The sequence below is a fragment of the Galendromus occidentalis genome, unplaced genomic scaffold (genome assembly GCF_000255335.2).
Source record: "Galendromus occidentalis unplaced genomic scaffold, Mocc_1.1 scf7180000077530, whole genome shotgun sequence".
In the NCBI taxonomy this organism is placed as follows: Eukaryota; Metazoa; Arthropoda; class Arachnida; order Mesostigmata; family Phytoseiidae; genus Galendromus; species Galendromus occidentalis.
In genome coordinates this window covers 1,344,248-1,359,827 of record NW_003805518.1, presented here as the reverse complement: position 1 = coordinate 1,359,827, position 15,580 = coordinate 1,344,248, and the positions used below count along the sequence as shown (strand labels likewise).

Here is a 15,580-nt window from a genome sequence, read left to right as displayed (position 1 = left end):
AGAGCGCTACTAGTGCACTACTATTGTGGTTTATATTTAGAAGCGCTCAGACTAAGGGTCGAGTACTGACGGTGCACTTCTCGCTAGGTTGCCACTGATCTCTCATGGGGTTGAGCATGATCTCGAGATTGCATAGCTCGTAGGGGTCCGTATGGTTTGGGATCTAGGACCATTTAGGGGAAGGCAAATAAAAATGCCTACCCTGAAACGGGCCAGTCCCTCAAACTTGGCAGCGGCGGAACCTCCCAGTGGAATTCCGGGGCTCGAGATGATAAATAATCACGAAGAGAATGAAGAAAGTTTCACTTTTTCTTTATTTGGATTCCCATCACCAGTTTTCTGAATAGCAGTCCCGTATAGCTCTTTGACATTTTTTCCATTCCGAAGACGACGGTTATCTGCTCGGTCTCGACATCGCGAGCATTTCCACAAATCTAAGCGTGGAAGAATTCAATCTAAATTAGAAAAGTCGCTATCTTCAGAGACTTGAGAGAACGGAAGGAATCCGGTTAGAGACATGAGCACGCTGTCAGCGATGAGTCTCACGGCGCAAACGCCCTCGACATTAATTTTCTAGTCAGGGCGTTGTCACCGATCAATCAGGGCGGGGGTCTTCTATTCTCACCTTCTCCCTATCCGTATATAAAAACACTTTATTATTATGTATATAAGCGGCTTGCACTCATTGAAGTCGGATTGTACCGGTATTCTAAACATTCAGCCTATATATATCTATATATATACATACAGCAGAGTTTAACGGCTCCGCCGGGTGAGAGGCCTCACCCTATGGTAGCCAGCTTGGAATCTGAGAGCCTTCCCCGTGTGAGGAGGAATCCCCGTCAATGATGACGTGCGGTAAGCGAAAAAAAATTTGTACGATCTCATCCTAGAGCTCTTTCCTCAGAGACTCTCACTCGGATACAAAGCTTCCTCCCCGTCGGGAATCGCTTTCTCGTCGCCACCGAATTCCCGCCAGCGGCTTGATTATCTACTTTGCCGTGATTATTATTCCTAGCCAAGACTTGATTTCAGCCTCAAAGCTGAGCGTGGAATGCGGGAATGCCGAGCACGAACTCGAGTCGAATATGTGGTCCCAATGAAAATTTTCTGGAATGTTCATCTGAATACGCAGCCGCAGCTATTGCAGGATATTCTGTGGAATATGACTCAGTCGGAGCTCGAATGGATTCACGATTGATTGATTGATTAATGATTGCACCAGCTTGACTAATCTTGCTATTTACACATGATGTCGCCGTTTGAGGACAGCTCCCAGTCGGGGGTTGCCGGCAGTGATGCCGACGCATGTTAACTCAACAAATCGAAAGCGTTGTTGTTCGTCGGTGAAAGATTATTGTTTTGGTTCTGGCCATACGATGCAATCGGGTGTCCCGTGTTCCCAAGGGTCAAACTTTGAACGTTCGAGGCCAACTGATTCATCGTAGGTCTTGGGGCTTGTTGTTTCGGGCTCAACAAGTTGTCGACACTAATGTTAAGCCCGGTCCAAGTGCTCCCCAATGCTCCCGGAGTTTGGGCGGGGGTTTGTGCTCCAAGCGAGGATTGATTCGGCGTCATCGTGGGAAGGAGTGGTGAGGCCTGCAACGAAATCAGAACCCTGAGCATGCCAGCGATCTGAGGAAATTCGCTGGAATTATGAAAAACACCCCTATCGGGATGGATCACAAATCACAAGTACGAAACGTCATGCGATAGGAGAAATGATTGGGACCCGGAACGTACCCCCATAGCAGGCATTGTCGTCGGCAGCACCGGACTCATGACGTTCATGACGCCGGGAGGAGACACGGACGAGAATGTCGAGGGCTGGACAGGGGGCAGCGAGAGTGGCGGCCCCCCGAACAGATCTTCGGGGAGCGCCGATGAATTGTTGTTGATTGTACTTGAAGTTTGTATCGGCAGCGAGTTGTACTGCTTAGACGGAGGGGCGTTTGAATCGAACGAAGCGAAGTCGGCGAAATCATCGTCTGTGGCGGAGCTCAAACCCGTACCCGAGGTCGCGGGTGCGGCCCTTACCGACGGCGCGTTCTGGAACTGACTGAAGTCGGCAAAGTCTCCGTTGGCAGAAGATGGGGTGCTGCTCGATCCGAAGTCACCGAATCCGTCCAGGAGGTCAGCACTTTTCGGAGCCGCCGTTTCCGGCGTCGGTTTAGACTGGGTCTGCTTGGCTTCCGCAGCGAACGTGGCAGCCGCTCCGAGATCGATCATTTTTGAAGGCACAGATTTTCGGGGCTTGTTGTCGAAATTGTGATGCCCGGTTGTCGGCTTCGGTGCGGGCGCAGCGTCGTCGTCTTCGAAAGCGTTCTCCTTGCGCTGGGGAGGTGATGGCGAGTCCCGGAATCCGCGCTTGTTCTCGCGATCACTGTCCTCGTCGTTCGAGTCTCCGAAACTGCCTCTTCTCTGATTTCGCCTCTCCGAGGGAAAATCTGAGAAGTCAGCGTCCCTCCTGGAAGCGAAGCCCATCGATTCACCGGAGAGTCCAATGTACTTGTCTTTGGATTTCTTCGCCTTCTTGCGCTCGTTGCGGAGTCTGTCATCGTCCATGATCATCTCGATGAGGTCCTTCACACGATTCCGCACTGGAAGCAACGGACCAAAGGATGAGAGATCCGAAATACAAACCATAGAAACTCGTCAGCCGATTCCAGACACAGACGCCGGGTCATATGTGAATTTCGACGCGAGCCGCGACAAGCACGATTCCCGAGCTTACCGTTTACGCCTTGATCCTTGCCCATCTCATCGACGAAGGTGTAGTTTTCCAAACCTCTCAGGTCGTAGATATGCTCTCTGGCGGATGTCACAACCCGCTCGGAGCCATTCTTTACCAGGTAATCCAACAGCAGGAGACCTGAGCGGAATCAGAAATTATTAATGAAAATCAATAGTAATCTTTCCGGGTATTGGGAGGTCCAGCGAATTCGACCGAATGTTTCGAAGAACGAGCCACCCCTGAGTGGCCTTCCGAAGAAATTGAGGAGGAAATATCCGCGTTCCTCGCTCGGATTCCCCGAGATGCGAACATTATTCACAGAGCCCACGTCTGCTCTGCTCCGGGCAGGGACAGCTATTTCAGACGTCGCGCCGTCCGAATGAGCACGTCGGAGCTCGCCAATGCTGAGAATCGATATTCCCGTAAGGCCGCGTGAAGCGATAGGTCTGGCTCCCTCAAGAGTCACGACACAGAGCTACCCATAGGAGCAAGATTCCGCATAGCGGATGAAATTTTGCCAATTCGGCATCCGAATACATTTGAATCGTGGTGTCGAGCGCGGTGGAATCGCTGACCGCTCCCCCAAAAGTCGTAGATCCCGGGAACCGAGCCCACCCGTCTTCCCTGGAGAGCCTCTCTCCCGAGATTCTCAATCGAAAATAAAATCATGAACCAGAATTGCCCTGGAGCTCGCGAATCGAACTTATTTCTCCATCGCTGCATCCCAACGGGAGCTTCAGCGAAAACCCTAACGGTAATTCTGAGAAGAATATTGGCGGGAGTTCTGGCAGGAACCCTTGCGTACTTCCCGGGCGGAAATTTTTACCTTTGTAGACTCTTCTCCAGACGCGTTTGTTGTCCTCCAACAGCCGCCGCCATAACATTCCCATCACTTCAGGGAACGACTCGTAGGAGAAAGTTGCCTGAGAGATTTCCTGCATCAACGACGAATGCGGGCCCCAAGGCTCATCGTTCGTTGCCTCTCGCACTTTCGCTTCCTGCTCCGTGTAGTTGTAGAGTACATTGGTCCTGCAATGGGTCATACAGGTCTGTATAAGAGCTGTTCCACACGGCCGCTGTTCTGTGCATCGCATCCGATCATGCAGGAGCCGCTCGCTGAGCGTCACGTTTCGCAGAATTCCTGAGCAGGATAATCCACGGCAGACGAACTGGACAAAATGCAGGCTATCGCTGTATCTTACGAGGGAGCACCGGATTAGGGACGATCGGAGAGAAGTCGGAAGCGCCGGGTGGAAGAACCATATATCCACTCTAGAAGTGTTGTGACATCGCCCTACCGACAGGGGCATTGTTTACGACCGTCACAACGGAGAGCGATCCTTCACCAGGGACGTTCCAGTCTGTTCGAGAGAAACTATCCACAGATTCAGCTCATGACCAGCAGGATTTCTCGACTCGAATTGAATCCCGGAGGAACGACTCAATAAACTGCAGACGTGCAACTCATCGTTCGAAAAAGAGAAGTAAATGATCGGGCGGACATCGAGTCCTCCGAACTCTCGATCGAGATGATTTTCTCATGCGGCCGCGAGATCGGACGACCGTAAAAGAATCCTCTTCCTTCGATGGAGACAATCGTCGATCAAACCCACAGAATAAGATTCCGTCCCGGCTCCCGATTTTTTGAATCGAATATCCAGTCGTCGCTCCAATGATTGCCTCGGAAACTAGTCATCTCTTCAATAAACTCCCCCGAAGCTAGACATTTTTGCAAGAATCCTCCCGGAAGCTTTATTCAAGTGAACGAATGAATCGACAAGTACTCTAAAACCCCGTTCGGTTTTCGCCTGATCTGACCAAGTACCGATCCGGGCACCGAAAACTGGTTTCTCCCCGATGTCATTGAGACGATATATATCGTTCATGTGGGAAGTTCGGCGCACCACAGCGATCTCTCTGCAATGAGAATCTCGAATACGTGGCCTATGCTCTCCACGTAACAGGCCAAGTCAGTTCGAGCCTATGATCTCAATCTCTAGACTCTCACCGATCGGAAATGGAAATGCCCGCGGATCGAACGCCAACTGCTCAATCCACGAGATATCGCAACAATTCACCCCAAGGCCACCGTGAGGGCCGAAATCATACCTATACACAATTCCATATGGAGCATTTGCGTACGACCAGGACGATCGACATGCAGGAGTTATATTCAGGGAAAATTTTCTTGGAAACCGCCTCCCTGTCAAGGATGACACGCCTTTCGAATGTTGCGCGTGATTACGAAACATGCCAACCGTAGAACAGATGTCCCTTGTTCGCGTTATCGATCTGTCACTGGGAATGGCCAGCAACCTGTTCGCATAATTGAGGGTATCTACCGGCGTTCACTTGTGTCCCCAGAGAGCGGCGCCCCAATCTCCGCCAGCAGTCTACGGTGGTGTCTCTCGACGCATCTGAGTGAGAACGGTTGAACTTACGCCTTGTCGATGATTTCTTTGACTTTCCAGTTGAGATTTACGTTGAACATGATGCGGACACGAGACAGCAGTATCCAGCGGCGGTCGGGGCAATGCAAACTCAAAACAAATACGAACGAATACAGAGGAGAAAAGTCAGCACACGACCAACCTCACAGCAGACCCGGACACCCAACGTAAACCTCTATACTACGACGACGGTGACGGCGGCAGCGACGGCAACAACAACAGCAACGACGGGACCAGCGGCGGCGGGGAACTACTATACAAAGTAGGCGGCAGACGACAGCAGACGCCTGTCTGATTGGCGGTTTCGCTGCGGCTCAGTCCCTACCCTTTCTCAGTTGAAGAATTGAGCTTTCAAATTACCCGATCGATCGCTTGGGTATAGGATACCTGTTTTCTCATCGGTCCAGGCAGGGACAGTCATTGGTGACTCTGGATAGTTTATCGACCATGCCCTTGAATGCGTCCTGTCAGTACATAGGAAGAGAAGCGCATAAGATTCTAAGGGAGTTATCTATATCACGTGATACTGACCGAGGGCTGTTCTGCTTGCAAGTCGCGCGTCGAGCGTTGTCTTGGCTAACTGGGAAGCTCACGCTTGAGTCAGCCCGCTGAAGAGCCTCGTCAGTTTTTTTTTTTTCATGCGCTTGCGCAGCTTCTGGCATGGATATTCTCGAAGAAGCAGGGAGCTATCCCCCTGTTCCCTGGGCCTTCGAATCTGGCAGGCGGTCAGGATACACGGATTGGTGGCGGGCAAGTGACCACGCGGGATGGCTCTCCTCCATCCGCAGTCCTCTACGATATTGCGATTCGAGATGCGACGCCTGGGCCTCGGGAGATCCATCCGTTTTGACGTGAAGCGTCTTTAATTTCGACTTGAGGGGCGCGTTCAATGTACTTCGTCCTTCATGTGAAGATTTAACGCGGCTTTTGAGAGGCTAGAACTTTCTTTATTGTGCACAGAATTTTTGTTTGATTGTATTGATCGGCAGACAATTTGCGGGACAATCTTCTATTCGAGTATGAAATTAATCTGAGAATGTTGAGAGCCCTTACGACCCGATTTCCAATCATACTGATATTCTCCGCGGTTACTTGATGAACATGTCTCCAGATCCTATGAACATTGGATTTCAAAGCTGATTCGACTTACATGCCAAAGCTAGTGTCTTTGGTCCCCCTGCGCAACTCGAGGATCAGGCTCTCGAGTTCCGAAGAATGTTTTATTTAGAAGGAAATTGTATGTTATCCATCCTGATCATATACATATATGCACATCGTTTTTTATGGAACGATTTCTGGTCAGCTGTGCGGTAGATGTTCCTTGATTGTGCGTCGCGCACGGGATTCCTAGTCTAGTATATCTATCGATGAGTATTAGGGAGCTGCATATGATTCGGGCCCTATTTTCCGAATGACGATATTTCGGCGGACGGCCCTCGCAATCGTTCAACTGTCGCGATGGAACCAATCGGCAAAAACAGACGATATCGGTGTTGGAAGACACCATGAAGATGATCAATCTTGGCGTTTGGTCAGAGTTTGTGGGAAAACTTGATGGCAAACAAGGACAGGCTGTCATCATCCGAAACGTGCAAAAAAAAAAAACGTGACCACGCGGGATGGCTCTCCTCCATCCGCAGTCCTCTACAATATCGCGATTCGAGATGCGACGCCTGGGCCTCGGGAGTCTCGGGAGATCTATCCGTTTTTTCGGATGTTGCATGACAGTCATTCCCATACAGCAGGACAGTTGACGCTCGTAACGGGGAAGATTGTGAAGGGAGAGAACCTCATCTGGTCCGGGCTCGGACGCTGCAAAGGCCTCAGAGAAATGTGAACCATGACCACGGAAAGGAAGCTCGCCGATCTCTGTTTGCCGTCAGCTCTTTGATGGCTCGTTCCCCGCTGAACTAGGAAAGAATTCCTCAACTCCGGGGGATTCACGTCTTCCTTTATATCCTGAAACTGTAAATCGAGCTCGTCTGACTTCCTGCCTTTATCGCGGCATTCCAGCTGATGAGTTTGACCCCGGAATGGTCCTGAACCTCGAACCGTAGAGTCAAAGGCATTAATGTACACGGATTCACATTTGGCAACAGAATCATCTTCGTCAAACCACATGCATGCATGCAGGATCGGATCTCCACCCACGTGAAACTCCTCTCTCACCTCTCAGGCGAGTGGGAAATCGACGAAGCGCACAACATCTGCCTGGTCTTGAGCCTAGCGGATCAGTCAGTTTAAGGTGTGAACTGAAGGGAATCTTTCACATTTCTCATCATCTGCGACGCTCGATGCTGAATGCCCACTGTTCTCATCAGTGGACTCAACTTACTCAATCAAGTTGATTCCTGCTACCTACGGTCGTTCCTCCATATTTCGAGACGGAGCTCCTCCATCTACGAATTTCTCAAATCAGCTGATTTCAGCGAGGACCGTTCCGTCGGAAGGTTCGCTCGAGTCAGCGCCAATGGTGCGCCACTTGATAGAGAAGTTTCTTCGAATGTCAGCGAATCTCGAGCCGATCCTGAGAGCCGAGATTTCCAAGATGACAGCGACGTACAGGGGCCGAGGGCGGGGAATGAGCAGCGGACTCCGATTATGGTCACGATAGGCGGGATATTCATGAAGTCAAATCGGGCCACCTCAATCATTGAAGTTATTATTGGTCCACCGTTGAGGAGGCTGATCGGGAGAGCATGGGGAGCAAGAGGGTCTGAGAGTCAAGAGGTCTGAGAACGACGCCGCCAGTAGAAGGGACGGAGATTGAGATTTTCGAATAGGATTCCCCTTTCATCGGGGCACGAAGCAATACGTCATCGGAAACTTCAGCTCATTTATTCAGGCTATCGACATAATCAAATAATATATCTATGGGTTTGTGTGTGCTAGTTTGATGCCATGCTGATGAAAGACACGAGCCTTGCCGTACGTTGCTAATTCTGTAGAGTGCCGGTATTCTGTACCACGATCAACATGTAGTTTTTATCGGGTGCGATCATGAGTTCGTGCTTCTTCGTCCGCAATCTGTAATTCAAAGCAGGGGACGTTAGTTTTCCCCTACTTCAGATATCTCATGAAGAGAATATCGGTCCTTCTTCGGATCGAGTACTAGGATATCGTTCCAGTCCACGAGACTTCAGAAGCTTGGAGAGACTGGGGCGGACTCCGATCTCCCCGCAGCAAACGTCTTTCTGGGGGGAGGAATCGTCCTCCAGAGATTATATCGTACCTCAGGAAGGTCAGGTCATTCGCGGAATCTAATTCTCGTACAGCCGCTTTCGCCGCATCTGAGAGGTTCGATACTACCGAAGCGTACTTGGTAGTTGTGGGCGTGTCGAAAGTAGAGTGAATGGGATTACCCTCATGAGTTGTCACAATAACGCCTGTGAAGAAAAAGACGAGGGATGCATCTGCTTATTATCTTCGAGGTTTTGAAGAACTCCTGGATCCTTGAGCTGTATGAAGAGAATCTCCATGAAGAATTAATAGACTTCAGCTCTCGTCATCCTAGAAGATTTGTGCTGGCACTACACGCATCCCGAGGATTATTTGAGATGGACGACACCGCCTTCGTGAGTCTCATATTCTGAACTCGCACCGATAGATGATCTGAACTCCGCAAAGAACTCTCCCTCGGGATCGAAGAGCAGCCCCAGGGAATCGTCGTACTCGGGGAGGAACCGGGTGAAAAGCGCCGGCCCGTTTCAAAAATATTGAAATCCCTCCCGCTCATTGAGGAAGTTTCGCTTGTCCGGGGAGAAACTCGAAATTGACTATCGGTTAATATTTCGTGAGTTTCCAACTTACCGACAACGCCTTTCTGCGCCTGGATCCTATTGACAGTTTCCTCGACTTCCGTTACCATCGCGCTATGAAGAAGACTCTTCCGGACGTTCCGAGATTCGCTTCAAGAGCGAAGTGGGAGCACAACCAGATGTTTTTTTCGAACGTCGGAGCCGAATGATGAGTCAGGGAGGATGATCCCATTGCCTAGGCAACTTTTTCGGGATGGGGGGGGAACACGGCAACTTGACGACGATATCGACCAGACGGGTCTTCTCTCTCTCTCCCGAGAGCTAGAGCAAGTCGAGTGAGTGACGAGTGACGAATGATTCTGGATCTGTGGACATCTGTCGGAAGTCGTGAGAGAGAACGCGAGCACGAAAAGAATGATGACAATGATTTTCCTCAGGAAGGGGAGCTGGATTGAGTTGGAGTCTTCCTCAGACAGACATCGATGTCATTAAAACTCCATCTGGAATGAGAGTCAAATATCTCCATTACCCGATGCGAAAGTCTCCCATACACGCGTCGGTACAAATTATCAGAGGCGGCGAACATACTGGGGTGCCGTCGATTTCCCTTTCCTGCTGATACAAGCTGCCCGCCGAAAGTACATTAAGTGTGTTCCCATCATCTATCTCAACCCGCCAAAACAAGCGGCGCAGGCTGTCGCCCCTCTCGCCGGTCTGCTGTGAAGTTGTTTTGCCTCTGCATCCGATTCCCGTCTGACCGAGTTCCAAAATCCTAAGGAGGCTCGTCTCGGCTCATGTGAGAATTCGATATGGAACCTTTAAGGGCTAATAGAGGAACTTGTACCCTAATTCAGTAGAGCTGCGATACTCAGTAGGATTCGAATACGATCAGGCTGATACCTCTAAGTGCTGAGTGCAGTGTCATTCGGAATGCGAGTATGATGAGTCTCGACCAAAATCCGTGGAATGACGGGAGATAGACGATTGTGAAAAACTACTCATGGTGACTGCCACTCAAAATGGAACTAGATTTTAGATGGGAGTTCGTTATAGTTTTCGTGATGTATTTCTACGGTGTGAGCTCTCAGAGCCAGTGTCACCTGAACATCAGCGCACCTTACGTCAGTCATTCGCCTTTGGTACCGTGCGAATTTCTGTGAGTATCGTTTGAGCTGTACTCGAAAAGCGGATCTTCGTGCTCGGTGCGAAATGCGCTGTGGTGATTGAACTCTTGCCGCTCGTATATGGGAGAAAATGTTGCTGACGCCTTTCGAATCGTAACTCTGTTCCAGGCCCATGGATTTTCTAGAGTGTTCAGACCCGATCGATCTTCGAGGTAATGATACTGCCAGAGAAGAGCTCAAATACGGATGTTCCCGGGTAAGCGAGACTCAAAAATTATAATCATAGTCCACACACCTGAGATACGGGGAGTTGAACAGCTCAAAGCACGACCCACTCTTGAACCCTTATCTACTACACTGAGGTGCGGCATCGGGTACACAAGTTATACGGCCATCTTAAGAGACAGGAGCAAGGATGAAAGGAACGTTGAAGAGAAAATTTCCCTTTTGTTTCAGTGGGGAGGCAACCGGTACGAAGAGGTTCAAATGTCCGCGGTAAACTGTACCGTTCTACCGAACATCGAATGTTACGGCAACCGAACTTTCCAAAAGGAGGGATTCCCTTGCATAAAGTAAGTTGGGAGAATCTACAAGAGACATCTATTTCTCTGGTCACGGAGGGGAATCAGAATCGCCTTGGGTGGATCACGTTAGTTCTCCCAAGCTCACAACTTCAGAACGAGAACCTATCGCTTGACTTTAGCTTGAAGTAGACCGCGACTTTCAAGCTCAATTACCTTATCGAACCATATTCCAGGTACACCGGTCATTATTTCACAACAACGTTCTTGTACTCGCTCCTGCTGGGCTTCCTCGGCATGGATCGATTCTGTCTGGGACACACAGGCACCGCGGTCGGGAAATTGCTCACTGTGGGAGGCGTTGGGATTTGGTGGGTCGTTGATATTATTCTCCTGGCGACAGGTAATCTCATGCCCGAAGATGGGAGCAACTGGATGCCATATGTATAGCATTGAAGTGACCGGCTCCTCTCGAGACGCCGGAGAAGTGTGAATAATAGCTGTTCAAATAAACTTAAACGAAGTCAAGTTGTGGAAGCTCACTGAGTTCGACCGTTCCTTATTCAGCAAGGTTCAGAATGTTGGTCTTTCTCAGCGTTGCGCCCATGATTGCTCTCTCGACAAGTCGTCGTTCGCTCGGCGAATCGAAGGTCTCTCGTCAGAGTCGTGTCGGCGACACGTGGTGCTTCTGGGAAAGGAATCAATAACGATTGAAACGAAATTTATTTGAGTTATGTACATATTGTAAATTCACGTATTGCTCCACCAAGTGATTGCTCCCAATCCCGGTTCGTTCATAGCGGCTTCGAGCATGTATGAAACCGGTAGGTTTTGCTGCTGATTCGTGTCCAGCGTTGGCCCTACCGGCGAGCAGTCAGTGAACTTTTCGTCAACGACCCTGAAGCGAACCCGATCGCCCACCTCGAGGAGAAGATTGTGGGATTCGCCGCTATCAGCTCCGTATTCCCAGATCCAGCAGCCTGTGGATAAGCGGTGAATCACGACCTTAATATAACATTTCGATTTCTCGATGCAAGGATCATGCAGCTCGACCATCTAGGATCGATCCAGAGAGATTCACATGCTTTGCTCGCGCGCAGGGGAATAATTCCCGAGAGATTTATGACATAATGACTCGACCGGTCATCTCACGGTCGCTCTCATTGTCGACCGCCTCCAGCGCGATTATTTATGGAACTGAGCTCGGGAATTCGATCCACTCCTCGTCGAGAATCGGGGACGGAAGAGGCGATAACATTCCGTATGGCGAGTAGGAGTCAAATCGCGGAGCTGGAGATTGGGCTTTGTTCACGACGGCCTAGGATATTATGAACGGCCCGAAGGCGATAAACTCATGACAGAATCCTGTCTTTTGCACAATGGCTGAGGCTTCATTTAGCCCCTGAAAGTTCTCCCCTTCCCCCCGGGTCTCTGACCAGGGCGATTAAGCGAATTCTAGTTTTGATTTAAAAAAAAAATCTTTTACTCTATATACATATTTGGGAAAGGCTTGAGATCGTCGCTCACCTTTCGCGCCGTCCCAATGTGACGGATGTGGTAACCTCGTACCCTGCACAATGATGTCGTCGAAAAACTCCAGCGAAATTTTGATTCCTTCCGGCGACATCGAACGCACTCTACCCTCGATAACTTCGTTGATGAAGGGTCGGAAAACTATCGCCCGGAAATAGACCTTCTTGTGGACCGCTCCATCTCCCGGCAGAATGTGAAAATCGGTTTTTGAGCTCTGGGGTAGGAAATCCAAGACCTTGATGAACAGTCCACAGTTCAACAGAACCTGCAAAGAGCGAAACTCTCACTTCGGAGGACCATTTCGGCGTGCCCCGCTCGACTACGCTCAAACTTCGCGAAAATTATCCGATTCCATCCACGGTGGGAGGCAAGGGTCTAACCGAGTCCAGCATTGGGATCTCACCTTATTCACAAATTTATTGTTGAGAGCTTGCCGTAGAGCCTCGTAGATCGACTTCCCAGTGAGTTTATCGGGTTCAACACGCACAACGTCACTGAGCTCACTGACCACAAACATCTAGCCCACGCTTGCAAGGGATTGATTTCTTGGAGTAGCATGTGTCCGAGCGTACCCTCGAAGAAGCTAAGGGAATACGGAGAGCATTAGACGTGAGAAGTTGGTCCATATGAGCGCTCAATCTTTGGCGCCATGTGGAAACATGTACCGGGGAAATCTCTAACTCATGAGGTTACATCATTGGTAGGCGCGCAGTCGAGTGCGCGGAACTCACTTTCAGAAATGATCTCTTCCGCACGATCTCACCGCAGGATAATCGAGGAGATCTGAATCCCGCGATGTTTCTCGGTGAATGACAACAACAGCTTCAGATGGTGCTCCGAGCTAGCAGACGAAACTCGAGCACCAAAGGACGACGACAGGGCCGAAGAACACGTCGTCTGCTTCCTGAATCGCGATTGCAGAAATGTGAATCGCTGTCCATGGTTTTGTGCGAAACCTGGTCGACGAAATATCCGGACGCTGCGATGCTCCCGAATATTCCAAATCGATTCTCCAACTCCTGAGCTATATTTGAGGTTCTCACTCACAGGTTTTCAGGCCCCGCGCAGTGCCCTTGACGAGAGTTTTGGATTTTACCGCCTTGAGCCCTCCCTTTCATCGGGGTTGCGAGTCTTGCCAACAATGAGCGGAGTTCCCCCTCTCCTCATTTCTAATACGTCCACTGGCTCCAGATGATCGACAGAGAGTGCTGTGCGGGCGCAATGTACGGACGTGCTTCTATGTGGCTCCGTAGAATAAGCCCATAGTGTCGATATCTTAGTTCGGTTCATTAGGAAACTACGTAGAACACTTTCGGAACTTTCGTCATGACGTTATGGACTGTCCGCTGGTCCTTTTGGAACGCGGTGTAGTGGCTTTCAGGCGTGTGTGGTAGAGTTTCTTGGGCTATGGTCAGGGTGCGCCTGAAAAAACGGGGCGTCCTGCTGCCCACCCTGTTTTCCCTGTCCCTCACAATAAGTGCTGTTTCATGTGAGTTTATAGACGAGCTAAGCTAGTGTATTCGCTCGGGGAGGATTCCGTCAATTTCGGAAGGCTGCTTCTCTCGCACTCCGATGAGCCATCGTCCACCGTGTGTCCCCGACTGATTCCTTCCGTTGTACTCGCGACCAATGACCTCCGCATTATCGAATGAGAGGCTTTTGCGGCGCATTCCTTGCCCTGGAGCCGGAAGAAAACCTGTATCGATCTGGGAATATTCGAGCGAAACCTATATTCCGTTTCGTTGCGGTGGAGCTGAGTTTCTTCTCGGTGCGGACAGAGCGAGCCGGGGCGTACTCCCTATCGGAACCATTCCTCCCTCAAATGTGGTTTATCGAGTAGAATGTTGAATGGCTGAATTTCACTGGGCCACTCTCGTGTATCTCATTCGATCGCGACTTCGGACTTTTTGTGCCGCCGTGAAATGAACAAACGATGCCTCTCATCCGTTGAGGCGGCAGATGGCGATTTGGAACAGCGGCAGCAGCAACAGTAAACCGGCGAAGGGGACTCCGTGAACGTAACACACAAACACGAGCACAGTATTAGCGTGCTAGGAAGAAGTTCGTGGCGCGTCGACAAAGCGTAGATAGTATCAGCGATCACAGACGCTCGCTCGCAAGCTGCAGCTTGTTAAAGCTGCGAAGAATCGTCGTCTGTGGGTACCGACTCACCGGCAGGCTGGCTGGCTGGCCGGCTGGCTGGCCGCCCGCACCAGAAGACCAGACCAAACATCCTTGGCAGCCAGGGCCTGTCCGAAGTATCGTTCGAGTCAAATGCTCAATTTACTCGGGGCATGTGACGAAATTCGCCGGAACTGTCAACTTGAGCTCATTGGAAGACGGCGGGGGGCGTCGTAAAGGGAGCTTGCCCTGTGGGAGCCCCCTGTGAATGGGTTCGATTAGGTAGAAGAACTGTCAAGAGGAGAAAACTTGGGATTTCGTCTTGTCACAGAGCTCGTGAAAACGTTGCCAAGCAATTACCAACAAAGACCACTCAGTCAGGTCAGGAGGGCGCAACCGCCCACTATGGTGGCCGCGTCGCGGCTGAAACCGACGCATTCTCTGGTCAACGTCGCCGGCGTTGCCGTGGCTGACGAATCCGCGTCGGAGCATAGTTCTCAATGCAGGGCTCAAAAGCGTGCTTTCCCGCGGCAGGTGCGGTCCCGTCGCGTGTATGGCCTCCTCTCGAGACAATGGATTGTTACCATCATTCAATCATCATTAATGGCTCATTACGTGACACCGAGCGAGCTGCGTCTCACCTACGCTTCGAGAGCAGGAGCATCGAGAACGGTTGGGAAACCACAAATCAGAAAACACCTCGGGCGTTTGCTCCGCGATTCGATCGACCCAATTACCAGGCAAATCTGGTTCATGAGAGGCGACGGCACGCTCGTAACGATTCGAGAGATCTCGATAATCGGATACCCTCGACGCTCCTCGATATTTACGTAAGTGCATTCGACATCGAGGGCGGCGAATGGAGGCAGTCCGGAACAGACGTCGATTATTATCGGTAGTGGATAATTTTATCCCGAATCGGGGTCTCTCCCTCCCTAATATTCAAAATTTAGTGAGGAGCGGCGCCGCGCTCCGGACTCGCGCTGCCCCGCACAAGAAGTTCCCACGCAAAGTAATTCTAGAACCCAGCTGATCGCCGAACTTGCTTCCAAAACTTTCGCCCGCTCCGACGGTAGTAATCGCGACAGCAGAAAGAGCCGCATGAAAATGGCTCCATCAATTCACGCTCCTTCTGGAAATCGATGCGGAGGGTCGCGATTCCCGAATTTGCAAACTTGCCACGGCAAGAAGGCCAAGAATATTTTATGAAGTGCACTTTTCTGCGTTCGCGAGATTTTCGAAGCCAAAGGTCGCTCAAGACATCGTACGCGGCGGATTGCTCTTAGCAAACCCGAGAATTTTTAATGATTCGACCGAGTTTGACCTTCCGACGGTCCGG

General features: G+C 50.6%; 4 protein-coding genes across 4 annotated transcripts; 1 reads left to right on the top strand and 3 right to left on the bottom strand.

The window, feature by feature from the left end:
* Positions 1–293: 293 nt before the first annotated feature.
* On the bottom strand, positions 294–5,443 carry lqfR (clathrin interactor lqfR). Its single transcript, XM_003748394.1, has 5 exons — positions 5,176–5,443; positions 3,561–3,763; positions 2,735–2,872; positions 1,744–2,600; positions 294–1,599 (listed from the first exon to the last, which is right to left on the bottom strand). Exons 1-5 carry the CDS (start codon positions 5,223–5,225, stop codon positions 1,312–1,314), a joined length of 1,536 nt encoding a protein of 511 aa, XP_003748442.1. The 5' UTR covers positions 5,226–5,443; the 3' UTR covers positions 294–1,311.
* Positions 5,444–8,008: 2,565 nt separating this feature from the next.
* On the bottom strand, positions 8,009–9,253 carry LOC100905943 (dynein light chain roadblock-type 1). Its single transcript, XM_003748304.2, has 3 exons — positions 8,995–9,253; positions 8,417–8,570; positions 8,009–8,211 (listed from the first exon to the last, which is right to left on the bottom strand). Exons 1-3 carry the CDS (start codon positions 9,050–9,052, stop codon positions 8,121–8,123), a joined length of 303 nt encoding a protein of 100 aa, XP_003748352.1. The 5' UTR covers positions 9,053–9,253; the 3' UTR covers positions 8,009–8,120.
* A 414-nt stretch (positions 9,254–9,667) lies between these two features.
* LOC100905795 (TM2 domain-containing protein CG11103) lies at positions 9,668–11,111 on the top strand. The gene is made up of 4 exons (XM_003748303.2): positions 9,668–10,098; positions 10,235–10,322; positions 10,523–10,638; positions 10,824–11,111. The coding sequence occupies exons 1-4, from the start codon at positions 9,962–9,964 to the stop codon at positions 11,035–11,037; spliced, it is 555 nt and encodes a 184-aa protein (XP_003748351.1). The 5' UTR covers positions 9,668–9,961; the 3' UTR covers positions 11,038–11,111.
* A 183-nt stretch (positions 11,112–11,294) lies between these two features.
* Positions 11,295–12,964, bottom strand: Polr3H (RNA polymerase III subunit H). Its single transcript, XM_003748302.1, has 4 exons — positions 12,852–12,964; positions 12,524–12,703; positions 12,115–12,385; positions 11,295–11,567 (listed from the first exon to the last, which is right to left on the bottom strand). Exons 2-4 carry the CDS (start codon positions 12,635–12,637, stop codon positions 11,338–11,340), a joined length of 615 nt encoding a protein of 204 aa, XP_003748350.1. The 5' UTR covers positions 12,638–12,703; positions 12,852–12,964; the 3' UTR covers positions 11,295–11,337.
* Positions 12,965–15,580: the final 2,616 nt, after the last annotated feature.

Coding starts and splice junctions, on each gene's coding strand:
- lqfR (XM_003748394.1), bottom strand. CDS start 5,225: ATGTTCAACGTAAATCTCAACTGGAAAGTCAAAGAAATCATCGACAAG. Junction 2,601..2,734: donor CAAGGATCAAGGCGTAAACG/GTAAGCTCGGGA, acceptor CGTTGCTTCCAG/TGCGGAATCGTGTGAAGGAC. Junction 1,600..1,743: donor CGACAATGCCTGCTATGGGG/GTACGTTCCGGG, acceptor ATTTCGTTGCAG/GCCTCACCACTCCTTCCCAC.
- Polr3H (XM_003748302.1), bottom strand. CDS start 12,637: ATGTTTGTGGTCAGTGAGCTCAGTGACGTTGTGCGTGTTGAACCCGAT. Junction 12,386..12,523: donor ACAATAAATTTGTGAATAAG/GTGAGATCCCAA, acceptor CGCTCTTTGCAG/GTTCTGTTGAACTGTGGACT. Junction 11,568..12,114: donor ACATTGGGACGGCGCGAAAG/GTGAGCGACGAT, acceptor GCTTATCCACAG/GCTGCTGGATCTGGGAATAC.
- LOC100905943 (XM_003748304.2), bottom strand. CDS start 9,052: ATGGTAACGGAAGTCGAGGAAACTGTCAATAGGATCCAGGCGCAGAAA. Junction 8,571..8,994: donor GGCGCAGAAAGGCGTTGTCG/GTAAGTTGGAAA, acceptor TTTTCTTCACAG/GCGTTATTGTGACAACTCAT. Junction 8,212..8,416: donor AATGACCTGACCTTCCTGAG/GTACGATATAAT, acceptor TTTGAATTACAG/ATTGCGGACGAAGAAGCACG.
- LOC100905795 (XM_003748303.2), top strand. CDS start 9,962: ATGGAACTAGATTTTAGATGGGAGTTCGTTATAGTTTTCGTGATGTAT. Junction 10,099..10,234: donor TTGGTACCGTGCGAATTTCT/GTGAGTATCGTT, acceptor ACTCTGTTCCAG/GCCCATGGATTTTCTAGAGT. Junction 10,323..10,522: donor TCAAATACGGATGTTCCCGG/GTAAGCGAGACT, acceptor CTTTTGTTTCAG/TGGGGAGGCAACCGGTACGA.